This window comes from Cucurbita pepo, chromosome 18 (genome assembly GCF_057944985.1).
Source record: "Cucurbita pepo subsp. pepo isolate OVF chromosome 18, ASM5794498v1, whole genome shotgun sequence".
Lineage (NCBI taxonomy): Eukaryota > Viridiplantae > Streptophyta > Magnoliopsida > Cucurbitales > Cucurbitaceae > Cucurbita > Cucurbita pepo.
In genome coordinates this window covers 10,323,695-10,345,484 of record NC_141815.1, presented here as the reverse complement: position 1 = coordinate 10,345,484, position 21,790 = coordinate 10,323,695, and the positions used below count along the sequence as shown (strand labels likewise).

Below are 21,790 nucleotides of genomic sequence, written 5' to 3'. Positions count from 1 at the left end.
ATGATTTAATATCTAAATCATTTAAGTGGTGGATAATTTATAATAGATTTAAAAAAATATAATCGTTGAATCATGATTTTTTTTTTTTTTTTTTAATTATAGAAATTGAGTTGAAATTAAATTTAAATCATAGAATTTAACATAAAAATAACAAAAATTGCAAGTGACAATGCCTTGCGTTTCGGGGCATCAGCAGTGACCGTATTAATTTCAGTCATTATTGTTTTAGAGCCCCGAAACCATTAAAATATTTATATTTTCTTTCAAGGATATTCCACGTAGATATTTAATAAAATTTAAAGAAAAAAAAAATGGACAGAAGAGAATTAGATATTTGAAACAGAGGAGGAAGATGATGATTCTAAGTGTGTCGCCTTGTTTTGTCTTCCTCCCATCAGCCATTGTAACGTCCTCTTCGCAAAAGATTGATTCAGTTCAGATTCGAAGCTGGTACGCCTCTGGTTTTCTTCGTCTCCGACGTCATTTTCCCACCTCCAAACGTCCATCTCTGAGAGATTCCCACGGTTGCTCTGAATCGGAAACCGTAATGAAACTGCCCTTCTTGAAGAATCTGCGGCCGATTCTCTCTGGGTTTTTCCTCTCAGCCAAATCTTCGATACAGAGAAACTCTCCATTTTGTTGTTGTTTGTATCAGTAATCTCTTCCTTTTTCACTTCCCCAATAGCTTCAATTCCACTGATTTTGAACTCTCTTCTGGATTCGCAGTCGCATTCGGACATGGCTGCTCTGTAACCAGGCGTCGACGGCAGAGCTGGCTTCCTGCTTGGATGCTTCTTCACTGGCTTGCTTCTGATGGTTACTTTGAGAGACGAATGTTCGTCCATTACATATTCAAAAACCCCCATTGAAAAGCACCGACGAGAATCCACATTCTTGTTCTCGCTACTGCCACCTTCCCCTGCATCGATGTTTTTGTATTTTCCAAGCTTTACAGTCACTACACTTGGGTTTGAATCCTCTAATTTCGTAATCTCGCTCGCCCCTGCCTCAAATTCACCATTTCCACCAAGACCCACTTGCGAATTTGACCCAGAAATCGGATTTATACCCTCTCTGTTTACAGAACTCTCGCTCCCGGATTCAAGGACAAGAACAATTGGTGCACGAGTGGTGTGGGGGGAGAAATGATCAGGTAGCAAACTAGATCTGCAGAGAGGGCAGGTTGAGTGAGACAAAAGCCATGTGTCAATACATTGTGTGTGAAAAGCATGGCTGCATCTTGGCAACAGCCTGAGGTTATCCTCTGGCTCAAACTCAGAGAGACAGACAGCGCAGTCAAATGGGGATTTGGACCCAATAATGGCTTTGTAATGGAAAACAGGAAGGGTATCAATGAAGGACTGATCAACCCCAGAGTCATGAAGATGAAAGAGGTGCTGTAATTGGCCTTGAAAGGCAGTGACATCGTCTGAACTTTCAGGGTCTGTTTGCGATGGGGGAGGAGACCAGAGGAATCTAATAAGGAGATGAAGCAAACCAGAAACGAAGAAGACAATAGCTAGAATGATTATGATGAGAAGAACACTTGGAGGGATCTTGTTTTCCAAGTTGAAGGCCAAAGGAGGAGGAGGAGAAGGAGGAGGAGGGTGTAGGTGTGGTGGTGAAGGGAAGAAAGTGCCATTAAGTTGCAGAAGCAGTGAATCCATGTTAATGGAGCAAAACCCAACTCGATTTGGTGAAGTTTCATAGGCTAAAGGCTTGGGTTTGGTGTGAACGAAGGGTGTATTTGGGAGTTGAGAGACAGATCAGGCGCACAGAAGGGAGTCTCCACATTGTTGTCTGCTTCTTTCTTTTGACTTTGTGTGACGTTGTATCTACTAGAATCAAAACAAAATTTAAATCATGTGGGTGTGGCACAAGTGTCGGATGCTCATGTAATGTGGTGACTTCAAACGATGTAGCAGGTGCACTTGAAACTCACCTTCTAATTTGACTTTCTTTCCCTAATCAAACATTTCAAACGGATTTGGTAAAATTCAAACACATATGCCCAACCTCCTCACTAAATCATGTATTCTTTTTTTGACAAATTTTTAGCTAAAAGATGTTTCTCCCGTTCGGAAATGTTTTGTTCTCCTCTCCAATCGACGTGGATCTTATAATTCACCCCCTTAAAGGCCTAGCATCCTCACTAACACACCGCTCAATATCTGACTGTGATACCGTTTGTAACGGTCAATCCACCCCTGGGAGCCTAGCATCCTTACTAACACACTCCTAAATGTGATATTATTTGTAAGAGTCCAAGCTCACTATTGGTAGATATTGTCCGCTTTGCCCGTTACGTATGGGCTTAGGTTGTTATAGGTTTTCACTACTTGACTGGTTACCTACAACATCATACTCCAATTTCAAAATGTGTATGCTATAATAGGTTTCCACACACTTATAAAGAATGTTTCATTTCTATTTTTCACGGACGTGGGATCTCATACTACTAATTGATGACTAAAGTTAAAATGAAAATTTAGTCTTTTAAATCTCGTCTATTTAGTTTTTTTTTTCTTTTTTTCTACTCAATATTTTTAAAATTTCATTTTTAAAAATTTTATTGCATAAAATTTATTTTTAATTTTGAACGTCGAATAAATAATAAATTTATTAAATACAAAATTAAAATTTTAAAATGGGTAAGACTATAACTTTCATTATTATGTAATGAGAGTTTATAAAATGTAACTCGACTTAAACATTATGCCTGAATTATTAAAAACTATAATAATATCAACAAGAAGCATGCACCAATTCAACTTAACAAATCATATATTATAATTATGATATAGCGTGCTAATATTCAAAATCTAAAAATAATTAATTAGTCAGAATTTGAAGAAAGAAAAAAAAAAAAAAAAAAAAAAATCGAGCAGACCGGGTCATCCTTCCTTGTGCTCTCATCATCGAGCAGTATGAACAAACCTTGGCGCCCAAATGTTGGATTGGGCATTCAACAACAACGCTTGGAGGTAGGAATAAGTACTGGCGAAGCTCAGAAATGGAGGGAAGCAATCATTTGGAGGAATGAATGGAGGCAAGCACTGAAATGGTGGGACAACGCCTGGAGAGGAAAACAACGATTCAACTACCGAGTTGACTGAACATAATGTCTAAGCATTGGGACACGCTTTCAGGCTGTGTAGGAAAAGGTCATCGTCTCCATTAAAACAATTTCCCACTTGGGATTTCTTCTTCACATTCCCTTCTTTCTTTTATGGAAATTATGATTCAATGTCGCTACATTCTTCTATAATCATCGTACCTTTCCTTTCTTCTTAGGCTATCTTCTTTGAGAAGTTGCAGAGATTTCCAGGTGGAAGTGCTTTCTCTGTTACTTCTCACAAACACTTCTTGTTGGTATGTTTCAATATTGCTTCTTACATTTTCTCTGAATCAGCGTCCGTGTTCCGAGATTCTTTTGTTATTGATGAAAATCGGGTATTTGGAATTGGGTTGGCTTTGATTTCATCAGCTACTTTTTGCTTCCCGACATCTCGGAGCTCACGAAATTTGGTTAATGTCTTATACATTAGCCCCAAAACAGGTTATGCTGGTTCGAACCTAGATATTCTCCTTTCTTTTTACTCGTCTATCATTATCTTAGGTTGGTGAATCTTGGGTTAGTGGAATTCTAGCAGTTGCAACCAACTTTTTTGGATGTCTGGAGATTTCAAATTTGGTTGTTATTTGTTTGCTTGAAACGAATATATATATATATATTTATTGGTGCATGGATAGGTCGCTTTTCCATCCATACTTTAAGGAGTTTTCTGATGTTCAGTTCCATTTTAAGGAGTTTTCTGGAGCTTCGAAGCTGTTAGTTTCTTAACATTTGAATGCCATGAAACTCTTAAGCGCTGTGGTAAACTCCTTTGGATGTTCTGCATCTGGGGAACGTTTAGTTTCAGCTGCAAGAGATGGGGATTTTCAAGAAGCGCAGGCTTTGTTGGAGTGTAATCCTCGGTTGGCACGCTACTCTACTTTTGGTGTTCGCAATTCCCCCCTCCACTTCTCTGCTGCTCATGGCCATCACGAGGTACTTCACTCTTTAAATGCAGACTCATAATATTTTTGAAGCTAGTCTCACTCTATAACGGCCTTAACGGCCTTAAGTTCATCGCTAGCAGATATTATTCTCTTTAGACTTTTCCTCAAAGTTTTTAAAATGCGTATGCTATAAAGAGGTTTCCACACCCTCATAAAGAGAGGGTTTCGTTCTCCTCCTCAACCGATGTAGGATCTCACAATCCACCCCCATACGGAGCCCTCGTTAGCACTCGTTCTCTTCTCCAATTGACATGGGACCCCTCAATCCACCCTCCTTCGGGGCCAGCGTCCTCGCTGACACTCGTTCCCTTCTCCAATTGATGTGGGACTCCCAATCCACTCCCCTTTGAGCCCAGCGTCCTTGCTGGCACACCGTCTCGTGTCTACCCCTTTCGGGACTCAGCCTCCTCGCTGGCACATTGCCTGGTGTCTAGCTTCGGGATTCCATCAAGGTTTTTAAAACACGTCTGCTAAAGAGAGATTTCTACACCCTTATAAAGAATGCTTCGTTCTCCTCTCCAACTGATGTGGGATCTCACACACTCCCTTTAAGATTAGAGAATCTTATAGGCTGTTGTCATTGTGCTTGTTCTTACATGTTTGCAGATAGTCCATCTTTTGCTTCAGTCTGGAGTTGACATTGATTTAAGGAACTATAGGGGTCAGGTATTACACTTTCTTCAAATTCAGTATGTATCTTGTGTTCATCATTGCCTGCCTTACACTTCGGTACACAGACTGCTTTGATGCAAGCTTGTCAACATGGTCACTGGGAAGTTGTTTTGATTTTAGTACTTTTTGGAGCCAACGTGAGTAATTTATCATTCATGTTAGCTGTCACGTTCATAATGTGAGCAACTTATTAGTCATTCATAAATTTGTTGCACATTTTAGGTCCATAAAGCAGATTACTTGAATGGAGGCACTGCACTTCATCTAGCTGCTACAAATGGTCATTCCCGGTGCATCAGGCTTCTTCTTGCTGATTATATTCCAAGTATACCGAATTTTAGGGAAATAATGAGTCAAATAAGAGATAATGAAGAACCAATCTCAGAGTTTGATCATAAGTACATGTTGAATTCCTCTTCATGAAAAAATTCCTGGTTGAAATGCTTACTATGGTTCATTAACATCATAATTTTGTGTTCCAGGGCCTTGTCTCAGTTTATCAACCAATCAGCAGATGGAGGCATTACCGCCCTACACATGGCGGCTCTTAATGCGCAAGCTGAAAGCGTGCAGTTACTTCTGGAATTAGGGGCATCTGTTTCTGAGGTGACTATAGGCGATGGAACCGTAATTGATCTAATAGGTTTCTCCCTTTGAATTTTTGTCTTCTCTTTCACTAAATCAACTTGAGACCTTCTTTTCCAAGTTAGCCTTCTACTATCCTTTCTAATTCACCATCTTACATGTTTATAACTCTTTCGTTCCACAATAACAAAACATGATCACAAAGTTATGGCATTACCTCTATAAATGTGCTTCCTTGTCCTTCTATTTTGTGGGCAAGTGAAGAGTGCTTGAGCAGTTTGATTTTTTATCCCTTGCGATGATATAAGCAGCCTGTCTGTTGCAACTTTCGTAGGTCCTGGGAGTACAGCTCTTCATTATGCTGCATGCGGTGGTAATGCAAAATGTTGTAAAGTATGTACTCCACTTGAAGGAAAAGAATCGGAAATGGGATCAAATGAACGTATTATTTTTTCCTCTTTGAAAGGATATTGCTTACTGTTTTCTATTCTTGTAGCTTTTGATTGCATGGGGTGCCAGCCTGACCACTGAAAATGAAAATGGGTACGTAATATACAGTTGGCTTATTCTTTGTACTCTGTGAACTTGAATCTTTCTTTATGTTTGGATCCTGTTACAGCAGGTCACCTCCTGAACATAAGAAATTAGCTTAGGTTCTTTTAATGACTTGGGCACTCATTAGCGAACTATTTCTTAAAATTGATAGCAGTAGTGGTTGTGTAGAAACTGAACTTTTTTTTTCTTGTTCTCACACAGTTGGACACCTTTGATGGTCGCTCGCTCATGGCATAAAAGTTGGCTCGAGGACATTCTCTCCACAGAGCCTGTAGGCCGGCCAAAACTTATTCCTTCTCGTTACCTATCTCTGCCCCTTATGAGTATTGTTCAAATTGCTAGGTAACTGGAATTCGTTATGTTCATTCTACTGCTTATCCTTCACACAATGATGAATGCAGTAGTTCATTCTACTGCCATGATGAGTGAAATTGAATTCTGAATCCCTTTTGGATCCATTTGCAGAGAATATGGATGGAATAGTAAGTCTGCCCCTGGATGCCAGGATCCATGCATTGTCTGTTTAGAGAGGAAGTGCACGGTAGCTGCCGAAGGTATATGATTAACTTAACAATATCATATACTTGACTTGAGAATTATGTTCTTATTTCCTCATCTTGCATAACCCAACTTATTTATGTGAACATCATTTCTGTTGCTAAATTGTTCTATTAAAGTTTTAACAAGTTTGCTGAGTATGAGCAGAAGTTTGAACTTCAATGTTTCAAACATAATGAACTTTGAAGTGTTAGATTCTGTAGTCAGCCCAGCTAGCTATTACGTCTTTTGGTAGGTGGGGTTGTTGAAGGGTTGATAAGAAATCCAATGTCCTGCAGGTTGTGATCATGAATTCTGTACTAGATGTGCCTTATACCTCTGTTCTACAAATTGCGGGACAACCATATCTCGTGGCCCTCCAGGTTCGGTTTCTTGTCCGCTCTGTCGCAATGGCATAGTGTCATTCGTTAAGCTTCCTGAAAAAGCACTCGTTAAGGAAGTTGCAAGAACAAGTTTTTTACTTCCAATAGGCCAACGTTCTCACGAGACACCATCAAAAGCTACCCCCTTAACCTCCCAGCTTCGATCGCTCGAGTTGTGTCATGTCGACGAAACTTCTCTGGGAGTTTCCTTTTGTTGCCAGAGACTTCCATCAATCAATCTCTGTCGTGAAACGCCGAATATATGTCACTCTTTAGTTCCACGTTGTGTCAACCGGAACTTGCAGAACCACTTGGCCAGATATTAAAGGCGAGGGCTCCAGTAATCAACTTATCACAGGTCATTCTCTTCTGTAGCTAATCAATATGTAATCCCTGAGAGTGTATGCTGATACTGTTTGGACCTTATTCATGTTTGTTTCCATCTTTCTTGATTGAATCCTTACTTCATTGTTAGTAGTTTGATTTTGACCTTCATTTGCTGTAAATATGGGTCAGCCATTGTGGTTTGTAGAAGCAATGTACATAAGAATTATTTAGTGGCTTGGAGTTCACTTTTCTTCTTTCTGAAAGATTTTATTGAGATCCCACCTCAGTTGGAGGTGAAACCTCTCCCTACAAGACACCGAGCGGTGTGTCAGCGAGGATGTTGGGCCTTGAAGAGAGGTGAATTGTGAGATCCCAACTCGATTGGAGGTCGAAACCTTATCCTAAAAGACTCCTTTTAAAAACCTTGAGGGGAAGCCCGAAAGGGAAAGCCCAAAGAAGACAATATTTGCTAGCGGTGGGCTTGGGCCGTTACAAATGGTATAAAGGCACACATAGGGCAGTGTGCCTTCAAGGACGCTTAGCTCCGAAGGGGGATGGACACTAAGCGGTGTGCTAACGAGGATGCTAAACCCCAAAGGGAGGGTGTGGGTTACGAGATTCCTCATCGATTGGAGAGGGGAACGAGTGCCAGCAAAGACGCTGGGCCCCGAAGGGGGACGGATTGTGAGATCCCACATCGATTGGAGAGGAGAACGAAACATTTTTTATAAGAGTGTGGAAACCTCTCCCTAGCATACACGTTTTAAAAATGTGAGGTTGACGGCGATATGTAACGGGCAAAAGCAGACAATATCTATTAGCGGTGGACTTAGGGGGTTACAAATAGTATAAGAGCCAATGATTGCACCACATTACAAAAGTAATAATGTGGATGCTAAAAGAATATTGTCATACAATTTAAGATGAACATATGTACTAATTAAACTACAAATTTTGAATTTAGGAAACACAGTAAGATGCATGAAGTAACACCATAACATCAGAACACGAAGGTTCATACTCATGTAAAAGAATGAGCAGAAAGCATGAGCATTTGATTTATAGTGGTTGCCCATATCTTATACTTATGATAATCATTCGCCATGTCTAACTTGAATGTGCCCTTATTTGTCATTAAAACAATGAGATAACATGTATGAATCTCCTCATCGACGTCGTCAATGGCGCCTGCATCTTCATCCCTATATAACTCGACGAACATATCTAACACCACACCTGCATACATCAGTTAATTAGTCAAAGCTTGTAGAATCATAGCCTTCATAAGTATTGATCTTATAACAGAACATACTTTCTTGTTTGGTCTTCAACATATTGAGCTTTCTGATCTTCAGAATCACTTTCGTGTCGTGTTGGACGATGGAGATGGATCTCTTCTTGTACGTTCCTGAAAAAAGAAAAGGTATACAATCTTTTAGTAAAAGCAAATAAAGATTTGACTGTCATTTTTCTCTGATGTAATGAAATAGCTGCATATTCTTACCATTTGGTGACTCAACTTTGAGAAGAACACCTTTAGCAAGCATGGATCTTGATTTTTCAAGATTGAAATCAATCTCAATCTCATGGTTGTCTTCTATAGGAAGCACGGATGCAACTCCTCCAGTTGATTTGTTTTTGTAGTCGGATCTTGCTTTAAGCGTGGCTGCTCCTTTCAAGGCTGCAAAAGAAAGAACAAGATTTGGCATTGATTATGAACCCAACACAAGATTCCAAAGCTGGAATATCAGAATGAGTATATTTTACATGTGGCAGCAGCAGCTGTGAGCGTGAGGATATCCCTGGCAGTGGTACTGCTCAAGGCTGACCCAATCACACTGCTAAGCTGTTCCCTTTTGGCGCCCATTGCTTGGGCCACTTGTTCGCACTGTGCTGCCACTAAAGCGGCTGCAGAAGCCACTGCAGCCTCCCTACCGCAGCCTGAGTTGTCATCCTTCGATCTTGAGGTGTCGGCTGCAATGGCTGCAAGTGCAGCTGCTACACCAGCCACGGATATAGCTGCATGAATTTCAGCCCTCTGAAGCCTATTTTCATCTCTTCGACTCTGTCTTATGTTACTTAGCCATTTCTTTATTGACAAGTTCTTGAATGGCACGATTTTCCATTGAAACTACAAGGACAGTGAATTTATATTAGATTTGCCACTGAATTTATAAACTTGTTGAACCATAAACTTACCCATTTCTTTCTGAAATTACTGCTGTAGTTCAACTCCGGATGCATTGCTTGCTGCATCCATATAAACGACTGAAAGAAAAAAAAAAAAAAAAATGTGATGCTTATGAATTCAACAAGCATATCATTTGACTATAATCATGATACCTTCATATCATTTGATTTCCATGGTGGTATGGATTTGACATGATCTTCAGCTTCCATCTTTACAGTTTTCTGCACTCTCTGAATCTATCAATAAATCCCATAATTGATTACTTTGATCTTCCTGAAACATAACAAATGGCAGAAAACAAGAAATGTTGTACTCACTGGAAAAGGATCTGAACGATCCTTGATGGGGGTGTCTAAGAGAGCTAGAGATTTCTCAGGGTGCAGCTCAGGGCTTAGAGTTTGAACTGCAAAACTACACCATGCTCGTGAAAGCATGTCCATAGTCTCAGGATGTGCAGGCGAAGGGGTTGTGGGTTCCATTTTGAGTCCAAAATGCAACTGAGCTAGCTTAGAGCAATTTTAGTTGTGGGGTAAATAAAGGGCAATGAAAAGGTCACATCCAGGCGCATATATAAACCAGAAGCTGTAGAGCTAAGCATCAAAAAAACTAAAGCTGATGCAGTGGTAGGTCTCCATGGAAGAGCTGTCCAAGGGCCACCACTTAGCACCTCTCGATCATAAAAGAAAAGGCCATAATAACCAAAGCATGCTTCTTTGGACAACTTATATCTTGATAAAAAGGAATGGGGACGACATGGCTCCATTAAAGCATAACTTGTTAGAAATCATAGACCTCCACAATGGTATGATATTGTTAGTTGGACAACGAACCACTCTTCATAAAGGTGTTAAACTTTTCCATAGTAGAGCTGAGGCTAACGACGATAGTAATAGACTAAAGCGGATAATATTTACTTGCTATACACTTGGATTGTTACACCTGTTGGTGGCAATTGTGGACTTTGGAGGGGTGATTTTGCAAATTGGTTAAAGGTGTGTCTAAACCATCATTATGCTCCTCAAGCTTTGATGTAGCATCTCATTATGTTAAAAGTCTCTTTTAAATTAAACTTTTTTTAAGGCTGTGATTAAGGATCATGAACCTCAATCATGATGTTATATTATTAAAGGACAATATAGTCAATTTGTAAGTTAATTGCTTTAAAAAGTAGCTCAAACTACATAAATCAATAAAAGGAAGTCCATCAATGGAGCATACTATGTTATATACATAGGCCCATTTTTTGCCAAATCAACCCTGGGCTACGTTGCTTCCAAAATAGCCCATCACAAATTTTAAGCTCACAACGGAAGAGTACGAGCAATCATAAGATATCATTCTAGAAGAGTTAGAATTCTAACATTGTATCGGGACCTATGAGCCAAGAGACAGTCTCACGTAGCTAATCAATCTATTAACGACGTCTAATTAGATTTGAAATAATGTGCTTTAAAACTTTATTCCAAAGGTTACATTTAAAGAGGTTTTGTTAATGATTATATTCCCGATATCTCCTAAAGACATTACATCTTCACTAATCTCATCATTTGAGTCAATAATAGTATTAGAGGTAAAGGATTCCTTGTTTATGTGTTTACAATTCATAGCTTCATTATTTCAAACTAAATATCATTAACAAATAAAAGTTATTTTCTTTCCAGCTTTACATATATATAAACACTACTCGACCGAATACCCCATGTTCTATACATAGCTTCCCCTCAAAGTTTTTAAAATATGTCGGTTAGTGAGAGGTTTCCACACCCTTATAAAAATGTTTCATTCCCCTCTCCGATTGACGTGGGATCTCACAATCCATTCCTTTCAGGGCCCAATATCTTCGTTGGTGCTCATTCCCTTCTTTGATCATGCGAGATCTCACCATCTATCCCCTTCAAGATCCAGCATCCTCACTGGCACTTGCTGCTCTCTCCAATCAATGTGAACCTTCTTCTACCCATACACATCAATTGGAATGGCATCATGTGATACTTCATGATACTAGAAGGTACCATTGAGAGAGAGAGATAATGGGTAAGTGGGTTAGTAACAACGACACGACCAAACCAAAAATGACATAGCAATGTTTCTACTACCATGTCTATACCATCGATCGATCTGGTTAGAAGTTTAAATCCTCACTCAAAATATGGACACACCCAACAAACCCACATGCATTAATAATACTCACCCCCCTCTCATCCATCAACTTTGGATTTGGGGAAAAACCTTCACACACTCAACACCCCTCTTTCCCAAGTAAATGCCTTCAATAGGAAACCCCCTCACACACAATATTCAATTTTCCACTCTCACCATCTTCCTTCATACACGCAATGCCAGAAGAAAAAAGAAAACACACCATACTTTCACATACTCAATTTTCACTCACACCAATGAATACCCAATCCAATAATGTGTATAAATTAAATGACTTTAAACTTTTAAACGAACCCAATTCTAAAAAGGGTAATAATATATGTCTTAACTTACATAAAATTTAATATGTACAACATAATGTTTTCAAATTATCACTACATTTAACTCCCAATTAGCTATACATATGTTTAAAGCAAAAGCCCATAACTTTCACCATCCATTCATCATACCAATGTTGGCCAAAAAAGAAGTATAAATTTGGATACTCATAATGATGGTGGCGCTACGTATGCAGTTGTTGCAAGACACCGCATGACATCAACCTGAGTTTGAAGAGCCAAAATGTAATCTAGGGTTTCTTCAATTAACGAAACTTCATCCATAAATTCACCTCCGGGAACCAACCCACGAAGCATTCTTGTTCTTTTTTGCACCAACCTTTTTGCAATCCACTCAGCACCCGCCTTCCTACATTTTTTCCTCCGCCCCACACGGCGGCTCCGTTTCAGAATCTTCCCACTACACCACGAACTTCGCGTGATTTTTGAACTGCTTTCCTTGATTCTCTCGCATACAGCACGACCCAATACGCCATTAGCCACCAGGAAGCTGCCGTCATGGACGGAGGTGCCAGCAATGACAGCTCGGCTCCAACGAGTGGCACAGTTTCTGGAGGACGCCAAAGCAACATCGGCGGATAACTTTATGGCCCTTTTTCTGTCGGCGACGGTCATGTTTCGGTTGGTGGTTGTGTATATTTGAAGACCCATCAGCCATTTCTTCAAAAAATCTCGTTTCAACGAATTGGGATTGCGCATTCTGATATTTAAAAACAAAAAAACAACAAATTATGAGGGGAAATTGGATCAAAGATAGAACATTATTGAAAAGTTGATGAAAAAATTAGAAAAAAAGAAAGAACATACCTGGGAAATTTGTGGTTTAATGAGAGAAAGGATTATTAGTTGGGAAGATTTAGAGATCCGAGAGAGAGAAAAGCATGGGAAATAGAAGAATGTGCAGAAACCAATTTATGTGGTTAAAGGAGGGAATTGGTGGGCCATTTAGAGAGAGACACAGCACATGCAAGCACATGGACTTAATGTCCCACCACCAAACCCTAAAGGGTATACACTCTATATATATATATATATATATATATATATATATATATATATCAACAAATTATAAATTATAAAGTGAAAAAATAAAGAGATTGTGATTAATTAAAGGGAGGTGGCGCCATTAGTCTCTATTAACCCTTTAATTAATACCTTTTCCTAATTCAATTAGCATTTGTCTTTCTTCTTCTTCACTCACAACATATATTCATTAATCTAATCTTAATTACTTTTAATATCCCCCTTAAGTAGATTTCTGTCGTTTTCTCTTTTTCTTTTTTTTTGAATTTCTATTAATTTAAATCCATTTGCGACTAAAAAGTTCGTATCTTGGATGATATTAACGTTGATTAGTAGTGTGGGATTAGTGTGGGATCGCACGATGGTTGGGGAGAGTAATACATTTGTTATAAAGATGTGGGAACTTCTCTTTATTAGACACGTTTTTAAAACTATAAGACTGATGATCATTCGTAACGAGCCAAAACAACTAGTGGTGGACTTAAGCTGTTCTAATTAGTGTATTTATACAAACCGTGAGGCTGTCGTTTTCTCTTTTTCTTTTTCATGTCGTTATCTCTTTTTCTCTTTTGAATTTCTATTAATTTAAATACATTTGCAACTAAAAAGTTTATGTCTTTACTTTCACTTAATAAGACTATTCACGTTGGTTGGAGAGAGAAATGAAATATTTCTTACAGGAGTGTGAAAACTTCTCCTTAATAGATGCGTTTTAAAATCTTGAGATTGATATGGATCAAAGTGGACAATATTTACTAGTAATGGGTTTGTATGCAATTTAATTACGAACCAATAGAAATGACCGAATAAGATAAGATTATGATTTATGATTGAGATTAAACTGAATGGAAGAATATGGATAGAAGGTTAAAGTAAAGGTTGGTGATGATAATGGAAATGAATAAAGGTTGTAAGTGGGGATGATGAGGAAGCTTGAGCAGCAGAGTTAAGCTTGTTGGTCAAACCCAAGGCTGTTGTGGCACTGTTTGGAAGTTGGGCTGACCACAGATTTATCAAACAACTTCTCACCAACACTGTCAAATCATTACCACGCAATGAAGAGTTCATCAATATTTAATTTCGTTACTCACCATTTAAATTGAAATCATTCTGTATTGACTTATCTTTGATATGATATCATCTACTTTATTTAAATTTGATATCCTTTTGTAACAGTTCAAGTCCATCGCTAGTAGATATTGTCTGCTTTGGTTCATTATGTATCGTGTAACAGTTTTAAAACGTGTTTACTAGGAAGAAGTTTCCACACCCTTATAAAGAATATTTTGTTCTCCTCTCTAATTGATGTGGGATCTCACACTTTTATAATTAACCGAAATGCTATATCCTTTTGAAAGAAGGTATGATCGGGATGAAAGCACAATGATGATTGACTACAAAGCTTTTACCGCACTTAATTATAGTAAAACCGACCATCCCTTTCAAAATCAAATCACACCCACATGAGCTTGAGCAGGTATCTTAAAAGGGTTAAAAACAAAACGAAGAATTGAATCGAATCAAATTGAATTGAAGAAACACATGTATGAGATCAAAATTGAATCTTGGGCTAGGTTATATAATTAACACATAATCTTTTGAAGAAGCTAAGGCAGCGGCGGAAAGCAAGTCAACTCAAGCTCGTCCAAAAGGGGCTTTGGTTGGGATTGGCAGGATCCGTAAAACATGCAAATGGGGCAATGGGTCCTAGGCGATGAGGAATTGTAGGGCATGTGGGAAGGGGCCAAGAGAAAAAAAGATTAAAAAAAAGGATGTTTTTCATGCACCCAAATCACCAAGAACACATCCACGTGCTGCCCAATTCTTCCTCAATCAAACAAAGCTTAATTTTACCATCCTCCACCCACCTTGGTAACTCATTTTGTGCCAATACCTCCAACAACGCCCACGTGATGATGCTACAAACAAATTCATTCTCATTAACTCCGGATTATTGATTAAGAAATAATTTGATTTGGAATTCAATGTATTTATACTTAATTCACTTAATTGAGACATGTTTGAAGAATATTTAAAATGAAGTAGAATCAATGGCAGCCCGTGATTTGCGGCTCTACTTTAGGAGCTGGTGTCTGTCATCCTACACGAGGCCTCAATATGTGAAGCTCAAAACAAAACCAGTTGGGCTATGTCGCCATGTATCATGCCACCCACATTATTTATGTGTGTCCTCTTCAATATGGATAAAATGTTTCCAACTATGTTTCAAAGCACTTTTAGGTGTGCTCTCTCGGTTGCCCATCGTTAGTTACGATCCCTTGTCCTAGTCTCCAATTCTAGTCGTTGGCGATTAGTGGATAATGATTGAGATCAAAGACCAATGCCTCGTGACTTAAAGTAGAAATTGAGGATCAGTGACGGGTGATCGAGACAGATAATGAAAACTTTTCTCTAATAAACCGTTTTAAAAACGATATGTAACGTCATAACCTATGGGACAAACACCAAAGCTATAATTTGTTTTTGCTTTGATTAACGTCATCTTATTTTAAATTGAATTAAAATGTTTCAATATTTTATGTAGCTCACCCTTGAAGTACATCCACGTGAAACCTTAATTTTTCAACTAATCACGGTAGGGTGAATGAGATAAGAGCGCAAGAGAGGTCCTATGATGATCCTTTGATTGCCAAGAGATCATTGAATGGTGGCCATGTGAAGTGAGGAAGGTGGGGCGCTTTGTATCCTTCTTATATCGTGACATTACCTATTGTGTGTTTGTCTTTCTCGGTTTTCATACCTTTACGAGGAATATTTCGTTTCTCTCTTCAACCAATGTGGGATATCACAATCCACCCTCTTGGGAGCCAACCTCCTCACTGGCACACCACTCGATATCTGGCTCTGATACCATTTGTAACAGCCCGACTCACTTCTAACAGATATTGTCTGCTTTGTCATACAATTTTAAAACACATCTACTAGACAGAAATTTTCATACTCTTATAAGAAATGTTTCGCTCCCCTCTTCAACAGATGTGAGATCTCACACGTTATAATGGCTAACCATTATTAAATCCATAAAAATAATGTTGATATTGAGTCGTTTGAATTTTCCTTTTCCTTTTTTTTTATTATTCCATCATGATAAAAACTAGTTATTTGTGACTTTTTGTGGGATATTATTATTGTTGTCACGAGTGATGATAGTGTTTGTCCTAATATTAAGGATTTATTCCTCAATTTTCGCAACCAAACATAAAGGACCATGTTATCAAACGTTTGCTACGTACAAACGACATGCCACCTTTTCAATGTTTTCATGCTTTTCTTTTTTTTTTTTTTTACTTCACAAGACTCTACAAATCAATTAAACAAGTGGGTGTTAATGACAAACAACTATGAATCCAAATTACGAGTTCACAAGATTTGGAGTCTAAGCCATTGCATGGCAATCAGATACTGCTTTCTTTAATTATGTTGTCAAACCATACACATATATATATATAGTAACATGATGCAAAGAACAAAAAAGGGCTTTGCAATATGGTGAAATGCATCGATGTTACTTTCTTCATTGCGGTGAGAGGATCAAAGGGTAACATTTTTTATTTGGAGGAGACTGGTTTTAGGCCATGTTTTAGAGCTGCCTCCCAAACCAGATCAATTCTGTCCACGTCCAATGCCCCAACTTCATGGTGCGTCCAGCCTTCCAAGTGGTGCACCACCCCGCCTGCATGACATGCATGTACCACTCCTCGGCTCATCGTATACTGCCCAAACAACATCAACTAATTATAATGGTACGATAGTGTTCACTTTGAGTATAAGCTCGACCTCATACCAATGCAGATGTATTCCTTACTTATAAATCTATGATCATTTCTTAAATTAGTCAACGTGAGACTCTCCTCCAATAATTCTCAACATAATTGATGCTTACCTCGCAGTTGCCCAGGCCTTGCACATCGTCGGGCAATCGCATGGCAGCCAGGTCACCGTATGTGCAATCTCTTCTAAAAGCCAATATGGGAGGGACTACAAATTGATGAAAGTGAGTACCACTTGGGGCCCAACTCTGCTCTCTTGGAGTGATCCACTTCCCCACGATCCATGTCTGTTTCATTTTCACAACACATCACCATCAGTTGACATGAAATAGCCATAAATAAAGATTTCATGGCAACCTATTACCTTGCAGTTGCGGGCAGCTTGGTACTTGGTTACCTGAACCAAGTAGCTTTGACACTCCGTAGGGGCCTCCTTTTGTATTTTCTCGAATCTCTCGGTCGCAAGTGTAAGCATCTATAACAAATTTAAACCTCGTTCATCACATTGTAACAGTTTCATTGAATAATTTCTCGAGTAAAGAGAGACTTACAAGGACTCGAACTTTCCTCCGACAAAGGTAGAGAGCAATGGCTCGTCCGAGCTTGGAAGTTGCACCGGTTAGAAAAACTTCCTTAACATCCTTTGGAATTTCATTAAGAATCACTGCAGCTGTTAGGGTATTTCCATGCACAACTCTTACCCTAAGATTTGGATGCTTCTCCACAAAAAGTGTTCCTCCACCATTCAAAGCTTCATTCTGTTCACAAAATTAACCACTCACACTTAATTGCTTTCGAACTTTATTATGAGGATTATGTGTTAGAAATCACGACTTTCTACAATGATATGATATTGTCCACTTTAAGCATAAGCTCTCGTGGTTTTGCTTTGGGCTTGCCAACAATCCTCCTCTCGAACAAAGTATACCATAGAGCCTCCCTTGAGGTCTATGTAGCCCCCGAATAGCCTCCCCTTACTCGAGGCTCGACTCGACTTCTTTCTCTGAAACCCTCAAACAAAGTACACCTTTTGTTCGACACTTTAGTCATTTTTTGACTACACCTTCGAGGCTCACAATTCTTTGTTCAATATTTGAGGATTCTATTGTCATGGCTAGTGTAAGGCATGACTCTGATACCATATTAGGAATCACGACTCTTTACAATTACATGATATTTTCCACTTTGAGCATAAAGCTCTCGTGGTTTCGCTTTCCCAAAAGACCTCATACCAATGAAGATCTATTCTTTGCTTATAAATCCATGTTCTTCGACTCAATTAACCAATATCCTCGACATTATGGGCCAATATTTTATTAAAAAAAAGTAAAATAAATTGAATGTATGGTAAAGAATTAATTAAGAGCAGCAGTCTTAAATGAAAGAACATGATTCATGTCGTCACAAGATATGAGATGAAACCCATTGAAAGGAATTAATGTCCTCCACCAACCCTATTCAGAGATGATCAGAGTTACATAAAGGCAGAGGCCTACCTTATTTAGTGCAGCAAGGCTGATGACCTTAACCCCCAGCTTGTCAGCTCTCAGAATTGCTTCTTCTATGTGATTGTTGATGCCTTCTCTTGCAAATGGCAAGAAATACTGCCATAAACAACAATAACCCCACCCCCACCAAATTACTTCTTTGTTTCTCTTAGTAAATGAGAGCTTAATTATGAGATTGAAGAAGTTACCTGAAACCCAAATCTTGGAACAGCCCATGTCTGATGAAGCCAATCTCTAAGATTGTAGAAGCTATAAAGGAAGGGTTTTGAGCGTCCCCACATGACAAGCATCACTATGAAGGCAATGGGCCATAATGGAAACAAGGACAGCTTTGTAACAAAGGGACGTGAAGCGAAAAATCTTGACACAAATGGCGCATGCATTGATGAAGTAATATCCACCACATGGGCTAGAAATACGAAGTCAGGCACCTTCCCATTCTTTCCTGCATTTATTGTAAAACCCAAATTAAATTTCATCTACTAATTTGCTTCAACAAATTCTACACTTTCTATCAACCTATAATTCAAATCTATTGAATTGGCTAAAAAGTTTCCTAAAACCAAGCCTTGTTCATATTTTATTTTCTCGAGGAAAGGTACGGTATGAATTTCTAATAGTGTTGTGACATCCCACGTCGATTTAAAAGGGAAACGAAGCTTTTGTTACAAGAGCATACAAATCTCTCCCTAATAGACATGTTTTAAAATCATAAGGCTGACGACAACATGTAACAAATGGTATCAGAACCAGACACTAAGTTGTGTTCCAACGAGGAGGTTGGTATTCAAGAGGGTTGAATTGTAAGATCCCACGTCGATTGGAGAAGAGAACTAAACATTCATTATAAGGGTGTGGACACATCTCCCTAATAGATGCGTTTTAAAACCATGAGGTTGACGACACATCTCCCTAATAGATGCGTTTTAAAACCATGAGGTTGACGACACATCTCCCTAATAGATGCGTTTTAAAACCATGAGGTTGACGACATCATGTAATGAACAAAAACTGTAACGGCTCAGATCCACCGCTACCAGATATTGTCCTCTTTGGGCTTCCCCTCAAAGCTTTAAAACGCGTCGCCTAGGGGAAGGTTTCCATACCTTTATAAATGGTGGTTTGTTCTCCTCCCCAACCAACCGCCTTCGGGGCCAGCGTCCTCGCTGTCACTCTTTTCTTCCTCCAATCGACGTAGGACCACCCCCAAATCCACCCCGCTTTGGGACCCATCGTCCTTACTGGCACACCGCCTCGTGTCTACCCCCTTCGGGGAACAACGAGAAGGCTGACACATCGTCCGGTGTCTGGCTCTAATACCATTTTTAAGGGTGTGGAAACCTTCCTCTAAGGGATGCATTTGATCCAACCCTAAACCTTCCTCTAAGGGTGTGGAAACCTTCCTCTAAGGGAAGCCCGAAAGGGAAAGCCTAAAGAGGACAATATCTGCTAGCGGTGGATATGGGTCGTTACAAAAACGGACAATATCTACTAGCCGTGGACTTGGGCATTTAACACCGTCATAAATGATTTTACTCCTAAAATCTGCACACTACGAACCCTTTTGAAGGCGTGAACATGAGAGCCGTATCTTTATGAACTTTAGCACTTCAATGAAAAGTTGTAAGCCACCCCCATTAATGAGGATGACTGAATCGAGTTGGGTTTTGGTAAGAAAAGTAATGTCAAACAAAAATAGAGCAGAAAAGAAAGGGAGAGATGGGAAACGGACCCGCTTTTGAGCTCATCTCTTTATGCAATTCCCATGAGTTCTTATGAACTGTGTTTCCAATGGCATCAAAGAGAGGCATGAAGAGGCAGAAATTGCTCCCCTTCTCTGTACGGTGAAGAGTATGGTACCTAAAACAATCCCCATCAACACCAACACTACTCATTCAGCTTTGACCAATGCCAAAAACAAAAGTAACAAAAAGAAATAACCCCTACTTACGTGGGAGTGTAGAGAAGATATCGAAGAATTGGGACTGCTTCAAACAGCCGATGTGGTACAATTTCGACATTGGAAAGCCCTAAGCATCTGAGGAAATCAAACACCAAAACGTAGCAGAAGATCATGATCGTTGATCCATAACCCAGAAGACTTGTTCCAAGAATTGGCGCCCCAATTACCAAACTCCACGCAAGATGTTCTAGAAATGTCGCATTTCCAGCTTTATTGGAAACAGAACAAAACAAAAAAAAAACAAAACTTTCAGAGATTAAAGACAAAAAAACATAAAATAAAACAACCCCAGAAGAGATTTAAGTTCAAAAAATTGCTGGGTCACCTGTGAAGGACTGTGGGACTGGAGAAGAATGGTGAAGCGAATGGTAATGAGTAAAAAGGTAATGGGTATGGAAGAATCTATGGAACATGTAAAACAATGGCTCTGCAATTCCCACATGAAGTATCAGAATTGCAATTAACCCTTTTGTGTTCCAAAGGGGTAGATTTCCAAGCCAAGGGAACAGGTACACCATCATGGAAGCCATTAAACTTTGAAGTATCAAAAAATTATCCCTGAAAACAGAAAAAAGTTTCAATCTTTGAACTTTTCTCCCCCAACCCAGATAGAAATAAGTAGTTGTGAGTGTAATTTGAATGTATACCACTCCCATTCCATATCAATCTGCTTGAAATCAACACCTTGTTGAATAATCCGTCGGTTTCTGGTCAAGAAAAGCATGTTGCTGTAAGAGCTCCAAGCGACATGAATTCCCATTCTGAGTAAAGAGAGCAAAAGAATATGGAGGCACCAATTTTGTAAGATGTTCCCGTCTTGATATAACGAGTAGAACCCATTTGCAAGCAACGGCCCATAAAGCAAATACTGCATCAATTCATTCAACAAAGTATCAAAACATGCACATCAATACCAAACTAAACAGTAATTTCATCAAATTTGAATACCTTGAGCGACCCCAAGTTCTCCCATGGCCAAGATGATAATGGAGCAACAACAACCATTGCTTTGGAACCAACAATTGTGTAGGATGTGTATTTTCTACTCAAAAATGAAAAACAGAGCAAAGAATTAGACAGAACAAAGCTCTGTGCTTGGCTGAAACAAGGAATCTTCTAATCTTCTTCTCCTTGTTGTTCTTCTTGCACTTGCTTTTCCAAATTGTCCCAAAGGTGTGACCTTTATAAATGCTGCGAAGGAATCAAATTGGCGATATGCAAAGAAGTTGACCAAAGTTCATATTCACACACTCCCTTATGCACACACATATATATACATGTTAGGAGTGTTTGGTTATGGTTAGGGGGTGCTTAAGTTGTGGTGGCGGCCAAAACCCATACCCATAGACGCGTTGCTGTAGTTGAATCCCATATTGTGGCACAGCTGTAGTGATGGCACATAATACTACCCTCAATTTAATGCGTGATATGGTTGGGAGAGTAGGGGCTAGTTTGGACTTTTTCCTTTTTCCTTTTTGGCTTGGGGCTGTTGTTTCTGAAACCTCACTAAATTACTACTCAAAGCGTCGAGCATGTGTCCACGCCTACACCCTTAATAGCCCTTTCTTTTTGCTTGTGCTGCGAGGAGCTTACAAGTTGTCCGTTACTAATGACTTCCATATTGCGGAGAGGGCGAGTGACAACTATGGACCGACATCACATTTGATTATGCATCTATAGTTACAACGTTTGGTT

The 21,790-nt window shown here is 39.2% G+C and overlaps 4 protein-coding genes and 1 pseudogene across 4 annotated transcripts; 1 reads left to right on the top strand and 4 right to left on the bottom strand.

The window, feature by feature from the left end:
- Positions 1–203: 203 nt before the first annotated feature.
- Positions 204–1,766, bottom strand: LOC111779866 (RING-H2 finger protein ATL13 pseudogene; annotated as a pseudogene).
- Positions 1,767–2,888: 1,122 nt separating this feature from the next.
- On the top strand, positions 2,889–8,791 carry LOC111779865 (putative E3 ubiquitin-protein ligase XBOS32). The gene is made up of 12 exons (XM_023660041.2): positions 2,889–4,051; positions 4,669–4,728; positions 4,800–4,871; positions 4,957–5,132; positions 5,217–5,377; positions 5,654–5,712; positions 5,816–5,862; positions 6,076–6,216; positions 6,340–6,428; positions 6,711–7,152; positions 8,477–8,544; positions 8,725–8,791. The coding sequence occupies exons 1-10, from the start codon at positions 3,857–3,859 to the stop codon at positions 7,118–7,120; spliced, it is 1,410 nt and encodes a 469-aa protein (XP_023515809.2). The 5' UTR covers positions 2,889–3,856; the 3' UTR covers positions 7,121–7,152; positions 8,477–8,544; positions 8,725–8,791.
- LOC111779868 (VAN3-binding protein) lies at positions 7,721–9,881 on the bottom strand. The gene is made up of 7 exons (XM_023660045.2): positions 9,630–9,881; positions 9,465–9,548; positions 9,321–9,389; positions 8,889–9,252; positions 8,626–8,802; positions 8,434–8,529; positions 7,721–8,357 (listed from the first exon to the last, which is right to left on the bottom strand). Exons 1-7 carry the CDS (start codon positions 9,789–9,791, stop codon positions 8,143–8,145), a joined length of 1,167 nt encoding a protein of 388 aa, XP_023515813.2. The 5' UTR covers positions 9,792–9,881; the 3' UTR covers positions 7,721–8,142.
- A 1,830-nt stretch (positions 9,882–11,711) lies between these two features.
- LOC111779871 (transcription factor IBH1-like 1) lies at positions 11,712–12,787 on the bottom strand. Its single transcript, XM_023660048.2, has 2 exons — positions 12,618–12,787; positions 11,712–12,510 (listed from the first exon to the last, which is right to left on the bottom strand). The coding sequence occupies exon 2, from the start codon at positions 12,507–12,509 to the stop codon at positions 11,958–11,960; it is 552 nt and encodes a 183-aa protein (XP_023515816.2). The 5' UTR covers position 12,510; positions 12,618–12,787; the 3' UTR covers positions 11,712–11,957.
- A 3,435-nt stretch (positions 12,788–16,222) lies between these two features.
- On the bottom strand, positions 16,223–21,473 carry LOC111779861 (very-long-chain aldehyde decarbonylase CER3). The gene is made up of 11 exons (XM_023660038.2): positions 21,044–21,473; positions 20,743–20,963; positions 20,421–20,653; positions 20,084–20,303; positions 19,865–19,992; positions 18,321–18,577; positions 18,121–18,228; positions 17,176–17,382; positions 16,989–17,099; positions 16,738–16,911; positions 16,223–16,567 (listed from the first exon to the last, which is right to left on the bottom strand). Exons 1-11 carry the CDS (start codon positions 21,098–21,100, stop codon positions 16,403–16,405), a joined length of 1,881 nt encoding a protein of 626 aa, XP_023515806.2. The 5' UTR covers positions 21,101–21,473; the 3' UTR covers positions 16,223–16,402.
- Between the last annotated feature and the right edge of the window lie 317 nt (positions 21,474–21,790).